The sequence below is a fragment of the Prionailurus bengalensis genome, chromosome C1 (genome assembly GCF_016509475.1).
Source record: "Prionailurus bengalensis isolate Pbe53 chromosome C1, Fcat_Pben_1.1_paternal_pri, whole genome shotgun sequence".
Lineage (NCBI taxonomy): Eukaryota > Metazoa > Chordata > Mammalia > Carnivora > Felidae > Prionailurus > Prionailurus bengalensis.
The window spans coordinates 62524321-62544241 of record NC_057345.1 but is presented as its reverse complement, the minus strand read 5'-3'; the positions used below and the strand labels follow the sequence as shown (position 1 = coordinate 62544241).

General features: G+C 38.2%; 1 protein-coding gene across 3 annotated transcripts in view; it reads left to right on the top strand.

Annotated features, from left to right (window-relative positions):
* Positions 1-1026: 1026 nt before the first annotated feature.
* The window catches only part of ERICH3 (glutamate rich 3), a 107363-nt gene continuing 88468 nt past the window's right edge, over positions 1027-19921 (top strand). For 2 of the 3 annotated variants that reach the window (XM_043575285.1, XM_043575283.1), the window contains exon 1: positions 1028-2364. In XM_043575285.1, coding sequence (XP_043431220.1) covers positions 1952-2364 — 413 coding nt within the window. In that variant the 5' untranslated portion in view covers positions 1028-1951. Of the gene's footprint in view, positions 2365-19921 lie in introns of all 3 variants that reach the window. The other variant, XM_043575286.1, reaches the window with a different exon arrangement.

Below are 19921 nucleotides of genomic sequence, written 5' to 3'. Positions count from 1 at the left end.
TTCCTTGTTTAAGCATAAGATGCCACTCTCACATCTCGCATCTTTTTTTCTTTGACAACCTCTGCTTCTCTCTAGCTCTAGCCTTCTGGTCCCCAAAGCAGCCTTGAGTCCTCAGTCTCAGGATCTAAGCTACTGAACTAGAACTCTATTTTCCCCCTGCTGGGATGGCTCTGATCTTTCAGGTCAGAAAACTCTGATAGTGTAGGAAATTTGACTCCTGCGGCAACTCACAGGAATTACGGGGGAAGGAATGTTGTCATTGTTAAAAAACACTTGTGGGCTTTGGAATCAGACAGACTTGGATTTGAATCCTGGTTTTTCCACTTAGGAGCTATTGTAGACTTCAAGCAAAATAATTAGCTCCTCTGTGTCTTAGTTTGGATAGCTATGAAATGGGGGAGAAAACCTACCTCACCGAGTGGATAGGAGGATTAAGTGAGATAATGAACAGTTAGTAAGTGCTTGATAAAAGGCTGAGGAGAGCAGTGAGTAAACAGTCAATAAAAATACTACCACTTTGAAGAGATTTAAAATTTTTTTCCTTCATTTATACACCAAACATTTGTCGAACTGTTGTTTGCTTCTGAGAATACAGAGAAACAAAATCAATGCACCACATGAAACAGAGGCATAGACATAGAAAAGGCAGTCATATACCAGTAACTACAGTGGTACAGAAGGTGAGTGTAACACAGAAGTATGTCCAGGCAGAGTGGGGCCCCAGAAATGGGAGTCATCACCACACCTGGGACATCAAAGAAGGCAGTGTGCAAACTAAGTATTGAAAGATGAATAGAGGGACATCTAGGTGGCTCAGTCAGTTGAGTGTCCAACTCTTGATTTTGGCTCAGGTCATGATCCCAGGGTCATGGGATCAGGCCCCACGTTGGACTGAGCACGGAGCCTGCTTAAGATTCTCACTCTCTCTTCCTCTGCCCCTCTCCCCTGCTCTTTCCGTCCCTCGAAAAAGAAAAAGAAAGAAAGAAAGAAAGAAAGAAAGAAAGAAAGAAAGAAAGAAAGAAAGAAAAGAAAGATTAGAAGTTTGTCAAGCAGTCAAGGGAAGAAGCATGTTCCCATTCATGGGATAGGGCAAGATTTGGTTTTGCTAGAATTCAGGGTAGCAGAGGTGGACAAAGTGGTCACAGTGAGGCTGATAAAGGATGTGAAAGTTGGTGATGAAGGACCTTGAATATGCGAAGGAGAGTGGACTCTGACATTGTCAGTGGGCCTTTATGATGTGTGGGAAAGCAAAATGCCATTTAGTGAGCTGACACCCATCCTTCCTATAAGTGTGGTTGAGCTAGAACAGAGATCCATGGAGAGCTCAGTCACCACAGATGTGTTCAACCTGTCACTTACACAGGAGGAACCTGAGGCCAGAGAGCAAGTCAGGCAACAAAGAACTTGACAAAGCAACACAGGACTAGGGATAGATCATCTAAGTCCAGTGCCTTAAGCTTCCTCCACATCAAGGCCCTCTCGTATAAATCCAGGCTTCTTCATCTAAGCCCTGCCTTCTATGTGCTGGATTCAAACACAAGTACGATTCTCGAATGCTTCACTGAGAAGCTAGGTGGTTCCCACCTTCTCAACTTCAGAACCATCAGCACTGCCTGCTGGGAGCTGGGACCTCAGTAGGAGCAAAGATGGAGATTTTCCAAAGAGGAAATGAACCAACTGCCATGCGTTGGATATCAGAGTGAAAATCAAAACGTTAAACAGATTGAAAGGACCTCTCCTTCCCTTGAACTTAGAAGCTAGGGTGTTTTACAACTGGAAATGCATCACAGTGGAGCAGCTCTGGACTTTTATTACCTTAGCTTCAGCCAACACCCAGCCCTTCCTTCCCCAGGGCCTAGCAGGAAGCACAGGCACCTAAACAGGTGTGTGTGTGTGTGTGTGTGTGTGTGTGTGTGTGTGTGTGTGTGTGTGTTGTATTTTCAAATTACAGATGCTTGGGGAACGCGCGCCCAGAGCAACAGAGCAGGGGCCTGGGTCTCCTCCCACACTAGGGCCCGCAAACCGGGGCTGGAAGACCGAGCTTCATTTCCAGCTTCCCCAGGCTCCGTTCCAGCAGCGCTCGGGCCTCTCCAGAACCTCTGCGTTTGCCTTCCCTCCTCCCTTAGCAACCGCAAGGCTGTGGATACCGCCAGCGGGTGGGGGCCCCCGGAGGCTACGGGGTAGTTCGGGGGCGGTGGCGGCCCAGCTCAGGTGCCCCGCGCACCGGCGACCGCAGTGCGGAGCCACCCCGCGAGCGCGAGTGTCGCTGCGCCAGCGCGCACCGGGGGCCGCGCACCCTACCTCCGCACCTGCCGCGGGGTCCAAAAGGGATCCTGCAAAAATGAGCCATTCTCAACCCGCTGGGTAAGTGACAACTGGAGCTTTTCCACCCCGCGGCAGGTGGCGGCTTCAGCCAGCGGCCCCTCCTCCTCCTCCCTCCTGCTGAGGAGACAGGGGCGAGAGGGGAAGCGAGAGGGAAGGCTGGGGAAGAAGAAACAAATAATACGAATTCTGGGTTGCGTTGAGGATGGCAGAAATCCCAGGCTTCGTATCGCCTCCCTCCCTTTCCTCGCTTCTTTCACTGACGTTGTCTCTTTGAAATTTTCACTCTGGAAGGATTAAAAAATGGATGTGAAAAACGCATACATTAAGCAGGGACGTTAGCTGGGATCAAAAGGATCCTGTAGTGTGGGACATGTGTGTTTGAATGTAAAAGTAGAGGTCACCAAAATATACATTCGTTTGGAGATTTGGAACTGAGATAAATTTTCACTGTGGCGTCTTGCATAGAAACAAGGTGTGAGTTGATTTAATGTCGAGGGAGGTTTTATTGTGAAGGATGCCCCTTATTTCAGGATCGTAGGGATCCTTAAAAAGTGTTTTGATAGGGAAGGTGGTATGATATTGGAAGAGGAAGGAGAGAAGGAAGGAATTGTGTCCTTGTGTGTTTACACAGGATCTCCTGTTGCTTTGGGCAGGGTGACTCCTCTGAAGATATATCTGGCAATTATTCAATCTATTCTAGAAAGTTAACACAGTCATTATTGGCTGTTGTTAAAAAAAAAAGTCCTTTTGTTGGAAAGGAGAATATCCAATTTCCTCCCAAATTAAACAATGTAATGCGTATTAGATGGTTTTTTATTATGATACATCTAGTAAGCAGATAATATCCTAGTTGATCTTGCAACTAATTTGAAAATGCTTTCCTTTTTAATTGAATTTATTGCACATTTTCAAGAGCAGCAAATTAGCAAAGGACAACATATTTAAGATCATTTGGAGTTTGTGACATCTGAAATACCACATTAGTTGTGTTTCGGATTCATAGCTGAACTTAAAGATTTTATTTTTTAATGAATTCTCTGAGTGTGATGACATAAACAAAACGTTTGAAAAACTCAAGGTATACAAGGTGCCATGTTGGAAGTCAATTTAAGAACTTTTTTTTTTTTGGAAAGTGATGTAGCTATGACTAAACAAGCTTCTCATTTTATCTCAAATTGAATTTGGTTTAGGTACTTTAACGCTTTGATGCTGAACTCCTGTGCAATTTTAGTTAGCCGTGGGTCATGTGGGATGTAAATGGCACTATTTTTCTGCAGCTGCTGTTTGCAGTATGTCCACATTCAGGAAAATGAATGTGTCAGTCATGGTTGTCTTCCTATGTTTTTCAAGTTTTGGGCTAAGTTAGAATCTTATTAGACCATTTAATCATCCATTTTAAAATGTGGAAAAACCTGTAGCTGGTTATTAAATTGTGCATGATTAAGATTTCAGAAACTGAAGTGAAATTTTTCTGAAGCTCCATTAGTTCCAAGCCCATGGACAAAAGGAAAATTTATGATCTAGGGAAAGAGTATGCTTCATGATACTCTTCAAGAAAGTTATTAAGATGGCGACAATGATTTTGCACTAAAATTGTAAGCCCCCGGAGAGCAGGCGGAATGTCTCAGTAATCTTTGTGCCCCCTTTACCTAGGACAATGTTCTGCATAAAGTAAAGCTGAATAAATGTTGAATGAATGGCATATTCTGACACTGCATCCAGTCTAAAGGTAGACATATTCACATATGAAAATGGTATTAGAGCTGAACACGTGTTAAGTGTTTACAACGTGCCAGGCTTTTTACATTTTTTAAAATTTTTTAAAAACATTTTTTAAATGTTTTACATGAAATACCTCACCCTCATTTTCACAGGGAAGGAAACTGAGGACCGAAAAGCTTTTCGTTTTTGTTTTTTTTTTTTAATTTTTTAATGTTTACTTAGCTTAGAGAGAGTCAGAGAGAGGGTGAGCAGAGGAGGGTCAGAGAGATCAGAAGCAGACTCCAGGCTCTGAGCTGTCTGCACAGAGCCTGATGCTGGGCTTGAACTCAGAAAGCATGAGATCATGACCTTAGCTGAAGTCAGGTGCTCAACCGACTGAGCCATCCAGGTGCTGGGGAGGACTGAAAAGTTTTGAAGGTCTCAGAGGTGGGGTGGGGAGATGTCAGGGCTGGAATGCAAAGCCAGGCAGTCCAGCCTCAGAGCACGTGCACTGAACAATTACACTGCATTGCCTCTCATGGCCAATAGCTGAGATGCGTTGGAGCCCTAGATACATCAGACCAACATCTGACAAGTGATTGCTGTGCATAACTATGTAGTATTTTGATATACAATTAGAAAATTCTTTTGTAATAGTGTATGTATGTGTATATTTTTTGTTTTTAGTTCATCAAAAGTAAATGAAAGCAATAAACATAAGTGTAACAAATCTAAATGCCTTAGAATTCATCCAAGAACAAAATTATTCAAATTGCTCAAGTTTTTCCTCAATATAAGTAGTGATCATTTTTCTTGCCTGTGACACCATTTGGAAATAATAAAAGTTTCAGTAGCAAATAAAAGGTTTCATTAAAGCTGAGAAAGCTTTTCCATCATTGCTGAAGCAGTTTGTACTTATTACATTTTAAGGATAAATGGTAATGAAGTGCAGTTGTACAATAAAACAGAAATTTTAAATCCCTAAAATTCCACCAATCAATAAGAGACGCCCTGATGCTTTCTCTTGGTGCTTCCTTTTGAGTTCCACTGCTCACTTAATTACAGCATGAAACACTTGATGAAAAAATTGCTAAAGGTCTGTGCTGACTTAGTTCAGATAGAGTTTGGAGTAAATAAAAATGGTCTTAAAAACTTCTGCCAAAGATTATAATAGAGACTTTGAATTTGAGCTGCATTGTAATTTGGGGGAAGTCAACTATAAAATACTGCTTCCGGCACTGCCATCTCTAATGGAATTGTTTCAGTGTGGAAAATTTCAACCGATAGTCCCTCTGGTTTGCTAAATCTCACCCTGGGTTACTATTTGTGTGTGTGTGTGTGTGTGTGTGTGTGTGTGTGTGTGTGTGTGTATTTGTGGGTTGGGCACTAGTCCTGGAGGTGGAATGGGGATTTTATACCCCTCAGTCATGCATGAGGATAAAATGATACGGCTCTTCTAACTCCTTCAAAGGATCGTCACTGAATCCATGTGAAGTTGACTCCCTGTGTGAAAGATAAGCTTGGCTCTAAGTAGTGATAGTCACACTCGTCTGTAAATTTGCTTTGAGGAATTGGAAGAATGGGGAACATTATGGTTTATGACAAGATAAAAATGCAGAAGAGGTATGTTTGGAAAAATTGTTCCAAGGTTTAGACACACTTTTTTTTGTTTAGACTTATTAATGTATCTTTTTAAACGTAAACAAGTGTTTCTGTAGTGACAGAGTAGAGATATACCTCAACTCATGGTGGGATTATGATCCAATAAACCCACTGTAATGTAAATTAAAAAATGCACTTAATGGACCTAACCTGGACATCATAGCTTAGCCTAGCCTACCTTAAATGTGCTCAGAACACTTATATTAGCCCACAGTTGGGCAAAATCATCTTACCCAAAGCCTGTCATATGATAAAGTTCTCCATAGCTCATGTAATCTATACTGAATGCTATACTGAATGCTATACTGAATCTATACTGAATGCTATACTGAAAGTGAAAAGCAGAATGGTTGTGTGGGTCGTAAGTATATCAGTTGTTAAGCCTTGTGACCGTATGGCTGACTGGGAGCTGGAGCTGCCCAGCCTCACCAGAGGGTATCCTACCACGTATTGCTAGCCTGGGGAAGGATCTGAATTCAGAATGCAAAATGGTTTCTTTTGGGTGCATATTGCTTTTGTGCCATCATAAAGTCAAAAAATCATAAGCCAAACCATTGTAAGTTGGGGACTGTCTGTATACCTAAGAGTGGTATAGAAAGAATGAACACATCCCTAGTACTCCCGGATAACTTAGTCCTTCTTCATGAAAGGCAGAATAAAAACTGCTGTGAGTAAAATTGTCAATTTTTAGAGAGTGGATATGTATATGTATATATCCAAAAATGACAAGAAAGTATAACCCACCATTCATTTACAATTGGAGTGCCCGTTGTACTTTGTCCCTGCCTTTTTGGTTGTTTGATCCAACATGGTATTTCTAAAGACTGAGATATAATTAACAAATAGCATTATATTAGTTCAGGTGTGCAATATAATAATTTGATATTTGTACATATTGCAAAATGATCACCACAAATACCGTGGGATCTCACTTACATGTGGGATCTAAAACAATAACAGCAGCAGCAGCAATGAATGAACTAATAGATACAGAGACCAGAACAGATTGGTGGTTGCCAGAGACAGGGAGTGGCGGGAAGGTGGTGGTGAAGTGAGTGAAGGTGGTCAAAAGGTACAAACTTCCAACTGATAAATAAATAAATCACGGCAATATAATGTACATCATGGTGATTATAGCTAATAATACTGTTTTTTTAGCTTGAAAGTTGCTAAAAGAGTAGATCTTAAAAGTTCTTATCATGCGCACACACAAAATTTGTAACTATGTATGCTAATGAATGTTAAATAGATTTATTGTGGTGTCTCTGCCTTCTTAGTAAAGTGTCGTACTTTCGACGGCTGAGGTAACATTCTAGTCTGTTGCTCCCCACTCACTCCCACCACCAAAATTATCTCTGTGACACAAAATTTCAGACTTGAAGTCATTAATTATTTGAATTCAAATGGGGTAGTTTCTACTCACTCTCCTATTACATATTAACAATTTAACTTCAGGAATAAATTGTTTCTGGTTAAACGAGGTGAATTGAATATGATCATTTGTCTTCACTTCCTCTCTGATCCTTTGTTCTAGAGTCTGCCCTTTTTGTTATGGGTGGGATGTCTTCTCTCAGCTCTTTGCTTAACAAATCTGTTCACATACGTAGATGGGATTGGAAAGATATTTGTTTATTCAACATCACTCAATTCTTTGAATTCCTTCAGGGTTATATGCCCAAATCACATAATGATCTATCACCAAAAAATGTTTTCCATGATCTTTCAGATGTGATTCTTCAACTGTGCTGAAAGCAAAGGATTGGAAATTACTTGCAATCATATTTGTTGCCTGATCATGAAAGCGAATTGTATTAACATCTATACAATACTTCAAATGGTCCATTTATTTTTCAGATGTTCTCCCAAGTTCAGTGCACCCTAATAAGACACCAGATGGTGAGAGGTGTGCCTTCCTTTTGTAAAAATGGAAAGATGATTATAAAAGAGAAGAGGCTGGCAGATCAATATGACTTGGAGGTTCATTTTCAGTCAGATCAGTTTTAGGAGAGCCCAGAGGAAGCTAGAGCATCTAGAAATTAATTCCCTTAAAGCGGTCCTTGCCTAGATTCCCTTAGGAAAGTCTTTAGGTCTCTAAGGGATGTGCATATCCCAGTATCTACACTTCTGGTGTAGAGAACAGGGTACCGTCAGGGGCAGTCACTGTGGCATCCTGTTTCCTTTCTCCCAGTCTCTGCTGAAGAAACATATTTCTAACTGGGAAAAGTGGAGACTTCCCCAACTTACTTTGATTGCTAATAACTACACAAAGTTTTTCAGGAAGAGGAGAAAACAAACCTTCTGTGACCCAATTTTCAAAACTAAAATCAGCCTGAAATAATCTGGGCCTGGGGTATTGATGTATTTTCAAGACTTTAAGTTTCCCAATACCGTGTTCAATGAAAACTCCAGATTCTGGAAGATAGTACTGAAATAATTGTTTAAGCTTTAATTAATAATTTTGGTACAGATCAAGAGAAGTAGTATGCAGACTGAATTACTGGATCTTTCCCACCAATACCTTAGTTCCCCACACAAATAGTTGAAAGTAGTGTAGGCTTTGGAATAATTCCATATATGTCCATCAGTTTAAAATAAACTGTTAAATTAGATGGGGGGTAAAATTTGTAAAAAAAAGAAAAAAATATCTAGGATTCAACATTCGTATTGGTTTGCAAGTATCTCTATCACCTTTCCCTAAACTTGAAATCCCAAATGATCTGTTACAAATATGATTTATATTTTTAAAAAGGATAAGGAAAGATGATAATAAGTTGAGTCACAGTCAAAGTAAACCTTTGGCACTACAAACAAAATAAATATAGTAAGCTGACATACATTTGTGCTTTGAGTTAAAATAAGCATTTAAGGTAAATACATTTATGTATAGTTACCTCATTAACTCAATGTTTTGTTTGAATATTCAACTACTGGTCCTGACTTCATTGAATAAATCTTAGGTAGTGCCCACAAAGGCAAATTATTTGAGGGTATAGACACTGCATTTTATTTCTCTTTAGTTCCTTGCTTTGGCCTAACTCCATGGCTCTGAAACTAAGGCATACAAAGAATTACTGGATAGTGTGGTATACACAAAACCATGAGTATTGTACTTTATGGATTAAGCTCGTGATTTTTAATGATATTTGAGACTGTATAATATATTTGCATTGTGTGCTGACTAAAAAAAATAAACCCAAATGTTAAATAGGATTCCATTATACCTCTGGTTTCTAACTGATCAGAAGCCATTTGTTTTTGTTTTTCTTTTTGTTTTTTTTTTTTCTTAGCTAGAAGCTCTAAATAACTCTCTCCTTCCAAGACTTCCAATTAGGAAACACATCCTTCATTGACAACATCATTGCTGCAGATTGTTATATCAGAAAATATATTTGGATTAAAGTAAGTCACCTGAGAGCTTGCCTTTCTGGATTAATGTCTTTCCAGGGGAAAGAGAAAAAGATGTTATAAGTTCAGTAGATGCAGCTTGAAAAATCACGTTTTACTGAGATTCTGTCAATATTAGGACTAAAAGTTTTTTGAGAATTGTTGTCAAAGCATTGCTTTTATAGTGAACCACAAGACATATACTTTAAAAGTGAAGAACATTTCAAAGTGCAGATGTATGGGTCAGGATTCCTTAATAACTTTTCATTCTCTTGAGAGTCCCCTTTGACCCCCACTCTTCTTGTCTCCTGGTCTCTTTTATATGGTTAACTCTTTTTTGGCTTATGGGAACATTACTGTGAGGTATAATTTCTTCTTCTGCCCAGTGCTCTGGGGGTTCTTTTTGGAGAGCTTCATTATCTTCTCCACATCCATCCAAACTACCCACATGGATGTGGTGGGATCCAGAAGGTATCTGTTCCCCTTTCAGATGGATCATCAATGATCCTTTTCTGTTTGCCAGCACAGATAATTCAGAATCAAAGTGTAGGTTTCTTTGTACTTGGGATATACATTCCTTATTTCTATCTAAGTCAATGTTACATACTTCAGTTGGTCATCTTTTGGGCTGTGCTTATGTTATGGGCTGAATTGTACCCCACCCGAATTCATATGTTGAAGTGCTAACTCCCAGTGCCTCAGATGTGACTATAGTTTGAGATATGGTCTTTAAGAGGTAATTATGGTTAAATGAGGTCAGTTGGGTCAGTTAATCTAATATGATTGGTGTCCTTATAAGAAGAAGAAGGTTATGACACAATCACACACACAGAAAGAAGGCCATGTGAAGATACAGGGAAAAGATGGCCATCTGTACACTAAAGAGAGAGGCCTGGAATATACCTTTCCCTCATGGCTTTCAGAAGACACCAACCCTGTTGACACCTTGATCATGGACTTCTAGTCTCCAGAATTATGAGACAAATTTATGTTGTTTAAGACCCCCAGTCTGTACTACTTTGTATGGCAGCCCTACCACACTAATACAACCTTTTGTCATTGCTGATGCTCTTTCTTTCTTAGCCCTACGAAAACTAAAGATGGTCTTTATGAGAAAAGTAGTCATTGAAAATAAATGATTTAACAATATAAGGGTCATGAAGAGTGGAAATTGGAAGCCAAAAGTTGAACAGGGTGATAAAACTCAAAGCAAACATAAAATATGATTAAAACACTAGTGAGGAGAAGTAATTAAGATAATAAGTCAATGGTCTCTACTGGTAAGTATTGAAACCTTGTTTTTAGTCTGATTAGTAATCAAATTACTCCCTACCTCTCAGCATCTTACACTAGTTGGGACAGAAAATTGAACATTTGTAAGCTGGTGATCCATTTTTCTGTGACTGTTATTATTTTCTTATAATAGTAATGAGCATTTATAAATTAATGAAAATTCTTAGGGCAAAATATTGAAACAAGAGAAAACCAGCAGGAAACTAAACAGACAGTATAAATTGCACATAGTAGTTATGAAACAGCATTAAAAACTAAGGATTTTAAATTGAATTGAATCATAGTGTTTTATAGTAGCAGTTAATCTGACATTCTTGATATACCATGGATTATAATATTTTATATTTGTTAATATTATGTGGCTCTCATATTAAGAAGTTGTCTCTTTTCATAGATTGCTCCAAGATATTTATAATAATATTGTTTCTGTTGTTTAGATTCAAATAAAAATGATCTGCTGTAAATTAGAATAATATACTTAGAAGGGATCTCAAATTTCTGGACATTAGGGTTACAAGTAGTTTTTAATTTTCCTCCTTATTCTTATCTGTATTTTTAAAAATTTCTACTTTGAGAAGAAAAATACAAAGAAAAATAAAATTTGCTTGAAATCCTACCATTTAGAATCAGGTTTTTTGTCATTTTCTTTTTTCTCCATTTTCCTATGTATTAACCTATTTTTAAAGCTATCTTGACAATGATGTATTGTTTGAAAAGCTGTTTCTAAGACTGTACTGTTTTTAAAATTACACCAACAAATCCCAGGAGGGGAATTCCTCATTGCATTGCAGTCGTCTTCGTATTTCCCTTATACCTACAAATGTTTTGAGGGTGGAGGCCTCACCTCTCTACATACTTCGGCCCTCTGTGTACTTCAGTACTGTGCCCTGAACTTAGCTCAATAATTGCTGACATACGTTTCCTAAGTTAGGGATTATTTATGATTATTTCAAGAATACATTTGCTCATTCATTCAGTTAATATGTACTGAGTGCCGAGTATGTGCTAGTTACTAAGCTATCATGGGAAGCACTTACTCTGTTCCAGAAATTCATTTGAGTTCTTGAAGAAAACCTAAATAGTGAGGGTTTTTTTTTGAGACTTCAAAAGTCACTGAACCTCATTGAGTTTTGCTGTCCAGGGGCAGTGGGGTAGTTTTATCAGTTAGGAGTACGTTCAACTGCAAGTAATAGAAAACCAAACAAAAAGTGCCTTAAACCATAACAACATTTATTATTTATTTCACAAGTAGTCTGGAGGTAGGTGACTATTTTTTTGTAATATCAGGACTTGGGTTCTTACCTGTACAATTTTCCTGGTCTTTTCCTTATGGTAGCAAGATGATTACCCTAGATCCAGACATTATATTTGTATAAAAGCATCCAAAACAGAATGAAAAAAGATGGGTGAAAGAAGGTTTGTTTTTTTTTAAATCAAGGGGGAAAACATTGCCAGAACATTCCAGCACTTTCCTTTAATATCTTGTCGACCAGAACTGCATCAGTGGGTATGCCTACCTGCAAGAGAGAGCGGGAAAGAGTGTATTGATCTTTGTAACTTTAGGGGGAGACAGTCAAGGGAGAAGGGTTTGGGAACTGCTTCTGGTACTAGTCAACCGTGTCCGGTAGCACAGTGTTTTAGTAGTTAGCTGTCTAGCTCTAGACTTGGATTGTTTGAGTTCAGATACGCCACATGTGGCCCTACATGAATTCTGTATAATCTCTCTGATTTTTTTTTTCATCCATGTAGAAAATATGTCCGTTTTGTAGATTGTTGTGAGCATTAAATGAAATATTTTAAAACATTTAACACAAGGCCTGCCACATAGCAAGTGTTAAATATGCTAACGTAGTGCCTCATAGCAGTAAGGTAGGTACTAATGTACAAGAATAAGCCAGATTTCTGTAGGAGAATTTCCACTCCTAAGTCCTGAGCTAGATGTAGAGTTGGAGTAATTGGACAAGGCATTCTGGAGAGATTAATTTTCAGGAAGAGTTTTGAAGGAGGGTGCATTAAAAATATGTGCAGATACATAAAATATTCAGAAACATTTAAAGAGAGTAAAAAGTACTCTCTAAAAACATAATACAGATATTCCCTGTTTTAGCCACTTTGCGTTTACTAAAGACCTATGTTATTAGTACCTGTTTTTGCTAACAGAAGAAATCTGGAGAAGATTTTTGCTTTTATAAAACAAGGTGAAAAGCAAGAACAGCATCCAGAATGTGTTTTGCAGTGAGTCTTTAGCCAGGTAGCATGCAATCCAAGCAGCAAGAGTGGCCCCGCCAAGCTCTTTCCCTGGGAACTACACGTTGCATGTCAGCATTAGCCACTATAACTTTGATCTGTGTCTGTTAGTATCTGTGCTTTATATTGATTTATTTTGCTCAATCATTAGCAAGATGTGTCCAAATGTATCAGAAAAGTTTAAAAGAGATTATTTCTTGGGTCTGGGAATACTTAAAAAATGTTTTCATATAAATCAATGGTAATCACCTCGTTGCTTTCTGCCATTTTGGTTTATGAAAGATTTCATAGAAATGTTCTGCTTTCAGTTAACAGAAAACTGTATTATAATTGTAGTTATCATTGCCTGGGTAATAGTAGCCTATTATGACTTTGAATAAGTGAGAGGAGACAACATTACTTGTTTATTAGCTGACATCTTCTTAGGAGCAAGCAAGGATGATATAAAACCAAGTGAAAGCTGGCCTGGCCTGAGAAGTTGATACCTCAAATTTGGTTTTATCATTAGGTTCCACATAATGTCTTTTGCCCATTTTGGAACCTCAGATACAACACTAAATGTGCACACTAGTTGTTTTTGTTTTTGTTTTGTTTTGTTTTGTTTTGTTTTAAGTGAAAGATCTTTGCCTTTAATTCTAGGTTAAATTAATTTCAGATTTATTTCTGTTCATCTTGTCAACCTTTATAAAAGTGAGTTTGAATATTTCTTCCCCTTGAAATCAGTCACTTGGAATCTCTCTCTCAAGCTACTAGCAAATGACTATTTTATCATAATTCATAGGGATTTATATGAGGTTATCACTGTTAAGTTCTTCTTTCCTACAGATTCTTCTTTCCTCTCTGTCAAACTTGAGACTTAGAGCTTTGGCCCAGGCTAGAATCTTCCAGAATAGAAAGTGGGCTTAGGGAGTGAGTGAGGCTGACCTCAGGCTGTAGTCTATGAAGTGGGTTATTGAGGTTCCAGTCCTTGGTGAAGAAATTAGCCCACAGAAGAAAAAAAAGGAAAGCCTGAAGTATCAGGGCCAAATGCAAGAGCATGGGGCATGAACCAGATCCCAAAGTCCTATTTCCAGGAGCAGGGTGGCTCAAGAAGGATGCTGGGAGATAAGGCGCAAGAAAACTTATAAACTGTTGGGAGAGTGTGAACAGAAGGTTAGAGCATATCAAAGGAGGCACAAACAAGTGATTAAAGTGTCTAAAAGATTGGAACTGTCTGAAAATCATCTTATTGTTTGTGATCTCTTAAATGAAAAGGGATGACATTCCAAAAGGAAAATCAGTGTTTCATTTAAAAAATATGAGATTAAGTATGCTATAGTAGAAAGAGGAATATTTTGGGGGTCAGAGAGACATAGATTTGAATCTCAGTCGTGCCTTACATGGACTTAGAAAAGTTAATTTCTCTGTGCTTCACTTTCCTCTTTCAAAAATTGGGGCTTATAATTACCTTCCTTGCAGGAATATTGACACATATTAGAGACTCAGTGAGTGGCAGCTGTTGTGTATTTATTTTGATGTTTGTACAAAATATATGTTGCTTAAGGGGCACCTAGGTGGCTCAGTCTGTTAAGTGTCCATCATGATCTCACAGTTCATAGGATCAAGCCACATGAGAGAGGGGATTCTCTCCCCCCTCCGTCTCTGCCCCCCACCCCTGCTCAAAATAAATACATTTAAAAAAGAAAATTTAAAAAAAAAACCCACAACATATGTTGCTTAAGTCTGTTTTGTTTTTTTCTCATTTTTATTTTTCCAGCTTTACTGAGATGTAATTGACAAATAACACTATGTCAACTTAAAGTGTACAAAATGATGATTTTATATATGTATATATTATGAAATGATTACTACAATAAGATTAGTTAACACATCCTTAAGTCTTTAGCAATTAATTCTTAAAGTACATCAACTCACTGATAACTTCCAAAATCCATTGAGCATTTAGTATGTGGTTGGTAATTTGATAATTTTTTAGTATCAATTCACTTAATGCACCAAATGACTTTCTAAAGTAGCACTACTATTATATCCATTTTCAGAGGAAGGTATAAGGCACAGGGAAGTTAATTACCTTGCCCCTCATTGCTAATCTACTGAATAGTTGAGATAGTTAAATGGTTAAGGTTCAACCTCAGGGAATTGGACTTGAGAAGTGAAACTCTCAACTACCATACTATGCGTCCTCAAGACACAGCAGAAAGACTTTAGTATTAAAAGGAGACTTAGAATAATCTAGTCATGCTATTTCCCTGCTTAAAACCCTCACTGCTATTACAAAACTGTCCAGTCCCCGGCTTGTTGGGTGTGATATCTTATAGGTCATTCCTTTGACTTTTTTTTTTTTTCAACGTTTGTTTATTTTTGGGACAGAGAGAGACAAAGCATGAACGGGGGAGGGACAGAGAGAGAGGGAGACACAGAATCGGAAACAGGCTCCAGGCTCTGAGCCACCAGCCCAGAGCCTGACGCGGGGCTCGAACTCACGGACTGCGAGATCGTGACCTGGCTGAAGTCGGACGCTTAACCGACTGCGCCACCAAGGCGCCCCCATTCCTTTGACTTTTAAACAATTTTCCTTTTATTGAGCCAGACAGCCCTCACTGTACTTTCACTCGGTTTTAGATGATCCTGCCTTCTTAGCATCTTTCACAGATCAACTGTTCACTTATCTGGCCCCCATATGCTTTTTCTTCTTTAGGCTGAGCTCTTCAGGACTATTGATCATACCTTGTAGAACATAGTTTGGTGTAGTGGTTAAAGCAGAACAGCCCCTTATTTGAACTGTGGATTTGTCTTTAACTAGATGTAAGCTACTTATCTAAGCACTCTATACCTTAGTTTACTCTTTGTGAAAAAGGCAGATAATAGTAATTTGCAGGATTGCTTTGAGAATTAAAATATATAACTCATGTTATATAGAGTGTTTACTGTGTGCACTACAAAAAAATTAAATGATCAATAAACACTAGTGATGAAAGTTACTGATTTCTAGAACTTCCCCCACCCCCCATCATCTTTTCTCCAAACAACTTCATTATCTCCCTTGGTTTGCATACTATTTTTTTTATTAATGCATATTTTTTAAGTGGCCACAATTTTTTTTCCTGTTCAAAGAAGTAAAATTCTTAAGTCTCCAGAGAAGAGCTTAGAGGCTCAAACTTTATCTTTTGGGAACTGTCGACCTCAGGGAGGCCCAGGCCTACTGACTTCTCACATGCTGTTTTCTTACTGCCTCATCTGTGAACATTGCAAAACTATCCCACTAGTGGTCAGCACAGTTGGAGTAGTTTTGGTTTTACTAGTCACTTCAAACCATCATATTAAGGCTATAAATAAAATAATGTTGTGGTTCTCATCTGTCTGCATCGTTGGAATAAGCTGAGAGAAATTGTAAATCAATATTTAGCATAATTGCAGAGATCTGGCAGGTTTGGATACAAATAAAAGGAATGAAGAATGTAATATAAAATCATTAGTATAATAGTAGTTCAATCACCCTCTACAAAGTGGCAGGCAGCAGAGACTCATGGTCTAATTTTAGTTGGCAAAGACTTTTCTTATAAAGTGTTGGAAAATAATTGACCCTTCTGTCAATTACTCTTCTGTATTGGTCTTTCTTCAAGTTTCCTCAAAAGATTTTTGTTCTGTTTTGTTTTGTTTTTTTGTCCTACCTCCCTAGGAACTTTTCTTTCAATACAATTTTGTATTATGCTGCAAAAGCACTTATTTGACAAAAACAAAACAACAAAACATATTGTTGGCATGATCATCCACACTGTGCATTCTGAATCTTAAAAAAGCCAATCTAGGCAAAGCAAGCTTTTGAACCTCTTTGGGTATAAACTCTTTTCAGTTATTATCCTGAAGCAAAAGAGGGGTTATGATCCTTACACATGGATTTTTTGAAAGGATCTATGTCAAGGAAATTTGGCCAATAGATTTTGTTTCCATTAACTATTTATTCATTTATTCCACAAAAATTGGCAGAGTGTTTACTGTAGACATGGCATCACAGTACAATCTGCAAGAGGGATACAGGCAGGAATCTTACATGAATCTAAAAGGAGTGATCAGGGGTGTCTCAGTCGGTTAAGTGTCCAATTCTTGATTTTGGCTCAGGTCATGATCTCGCAGTTCATGAGTTCGAGCCCGGTCTCAGGCTATGCCTTGACAGTGCAGAACCTGCTTGAGATTCTCTCTTTCCTCTCTCTCTGCCTCTATCCTGCTCATCCTCTCTCTCTCTCAAAATTAATAAATAGACTTAAATATAAAAAATAAATAAAATAAAAGAAGCGCTCAAACATGATGAAAGAAATTCCGGTGCAAGGTAGGGAGACAAGGACCCTAGGAAAGGGTCAGGTAGAATTCTATGAGAATTTCTGTGACATTCAGGCATCTTCTTTTTGAGTCCTTTGATCTGAGTTTACTGATGAGTTATGCCTACTTTTATAAATATAACCTCAGTATCCTGAATATAAAATTGAGAGAGTTGACTAGACCTCATGTGGTCATTTCTATAAATAATCCTGTGGGTCCAGGTAAATACGTTTCCAGACCAGTAAACTTAGATCATCCACTTCAGGAAGCAGTCACAGCGTTTGACTTCATGGTGATAATTGCAAAAGGGAGAAGATTGAATTCTCCAGGGTCATGCATCCTATAAAGGGCAGAATTAGAATTTGACCTCATGCCTTCTAGCCCCAAATCTCATCCTTTTTTTATCTCATCAAATTTACTTGGGGCTGAAGTATTTGATATAGATTTATTTGCCTTAAATAACTACAGGAAAATCATTGCACCTGTTGAGTTTAAGTGTCTGGTCACGTATTTCTTAAATTTTTTCACTCTTAAATGACAGACATGCAGTGTTCAGTGATAGGAAGCTACATAGTTTAATTTTTCTTTAGTTTTCTGGTTATTGGTGCTGTTTTCAGAGATTTTATTTGGGAAAGTTGTTCCCATCTAGATTTTATTTACTTCTTTGCTAAGAATCTTACTGAGATTCAAAGTCTTAGTCTTGGTTTGTTGGCTTGAGTATGATGAGTTTCCTCACAGAGCTGAAATTCTGGGGATTCTTACAAGTCTTCTTAATGGACAGTGAGAAATCTATTTGGGTCAAGAGATGGAGCTCCATTGCTTGTGAATTGTAACATAATGCCAATCAAACCACAATATTCTATGATTTGTTTAACTTGCTTTCCCAATACAAAGACTTGATAAGTGAGTTGCAGAAACATTTTATCTGGTTGTCATTGCTTAGAACCCTATCTTGGCAGTGGAGACTTAAGGTAGGCCCTCCCCATCACTTCTCAGCCTTTTGGCTAAGATCAAGTGAAGGTAGGCCCTCTTTGAACACTATCAGACTCTACAAATTGCAGATTTGTAGATGCAAAGCACATCTTGATCATCTTTAGTAATAAAACCGTGCTCATTCACCTAAGTCTCATTTGATTTTGTTGAGCATAAAATGATGTAATCAGTTTTTCCAGATTGGTAGGTGAGTTGAACCTTTCCATTTGTGGCAATGTAAAGAGATATCTTGCATAAAATTTCTTGATTGAAATGCCACTGACAAATGTCAATGTGTTTTCCAGAGTCCTCATGCTCTTTTTGTTGGGGATAGGAAATGGCTGAACAGGTATATAAGCCCCTTTGGTCAAATATTGCATATAGAAGATGAATTTCTGGATAATACTATGTAAGGCATACTTCTATATGTTGACTCATATAATGAATCATTTATTTAATAGCTCCCATGATATATCTTGCCACTTACTTTTGAAATTTAGTTAGTGGTGTGCTGGTAAACTGGCTTTTCAGAAAGAAAAAGAGCCTTGATTTATATAGTGTCTGTTAATTTCTGTGGTGTAACTATTCCCACAATGGCCAATTTCAAGCTAAAAATGGCTTGCAAAACTCATGAAAATTTTAACAAATATCTCATTAGATCCAGTATGAGTCAGCTCCAATATTCCACAGTTACTACTTTTAAAATATACTTTTGTATGCTTTCTGATTATTTTATGTGTAAAATCCTCTAACCTCAATTTGAGGCTTCTAATGGTGGCAACCCTGCCATATTCTTGTATATGTCTTCTTTTCCTCTTCCTCAGATATATCTATATATGTGCAGTAATCAAGCATGTGTAGTAACCTATGTCATCAATGCTAAGATTATTTTTTCACATTTTCACATTACTAAAATCATTTGTGCTTACATCAGTGGCATGCTGCAGTGTAATTGGCAACATTTTCTTCTTTCTTAATGTTTCATATAATAATTATTTGAATTTAATGAGATATGTTAAATGCTGGTTAATTAGTGTTTGACATGAATACAATTATATCCTATGGGCTAATCTGTCATTTCACATATTAGATTCACCTAAAGAAGTTATCTCTATATTGTTATCCTTATAAGAAAAATATATGGGGGCACCTGCGTAGCTCAGTTGGTTGAGCCAGGTCATGCTCAGGTCATGATCTCACTCTTTGTGGATTGGAGCCCCAAATCGTGCTCTGTGCTGACAGTTTGCTCAGAGCCTGGAGCCTGCTTCAGATTGTGTCTCCTCTCTCTGCCCCTCCCCCGCTCATGCTCTGTCTCTCTCTGTCTCTCAAAAAGACATAAATGTTAAAAAAAAATTTTTTTAAGAAAAAGATATTGTTTGAATATATTTGTTCCACAGTATACCTCTTGTTCTTTTGCCTTAGTATTCACATTTGGCACATCAAAGTTTAGGCTCCCTTTTATTTTGTTCCTCCTGGTGTGTTTCCAAGAACTGCCTTCTTCCATCTGGGAAGTGTCCTTTTTGAAAGTGAGGATCACTGACACGATTGAACATGGTCATTGGAAAATATGTGTTGTAGCCTAATTGCCATAACATTCGACAGCCAGTGTTTCTGCTCCCTGGCATCTGGAATATAGGAAAAGGCACATGATAGGCAGAATAATGGCCCCTCAAAAAAGTCAACGTCTTAGTCATCAGAACGTGTGCACATATTAATTTATGTGGCAAGGGGAAGTTAAGTTTCCACATGGAATTAAGGTTGCCAGTCAGCTGACCCTAAAATAAAAAGATTATTCTAGATTAATGTGGGTAGACCTAATGTAAGTAATCACAAGTGTATCTGCACAGGCAAGAGGGAGGCAGAAGAGCCAGAACTTTGGGCGCCTGGATGGTTCAGTTGTTTGAGCGTCCAAGTCTTGATTTCGGCTCAGGTCATATCTCCCAGTTTGTAAGATAGAGCCCCACTCAGTGTTTGATGGTGAAGACTTGACCGGCCATTGCTGGCTTTGGCAATGGAAGGG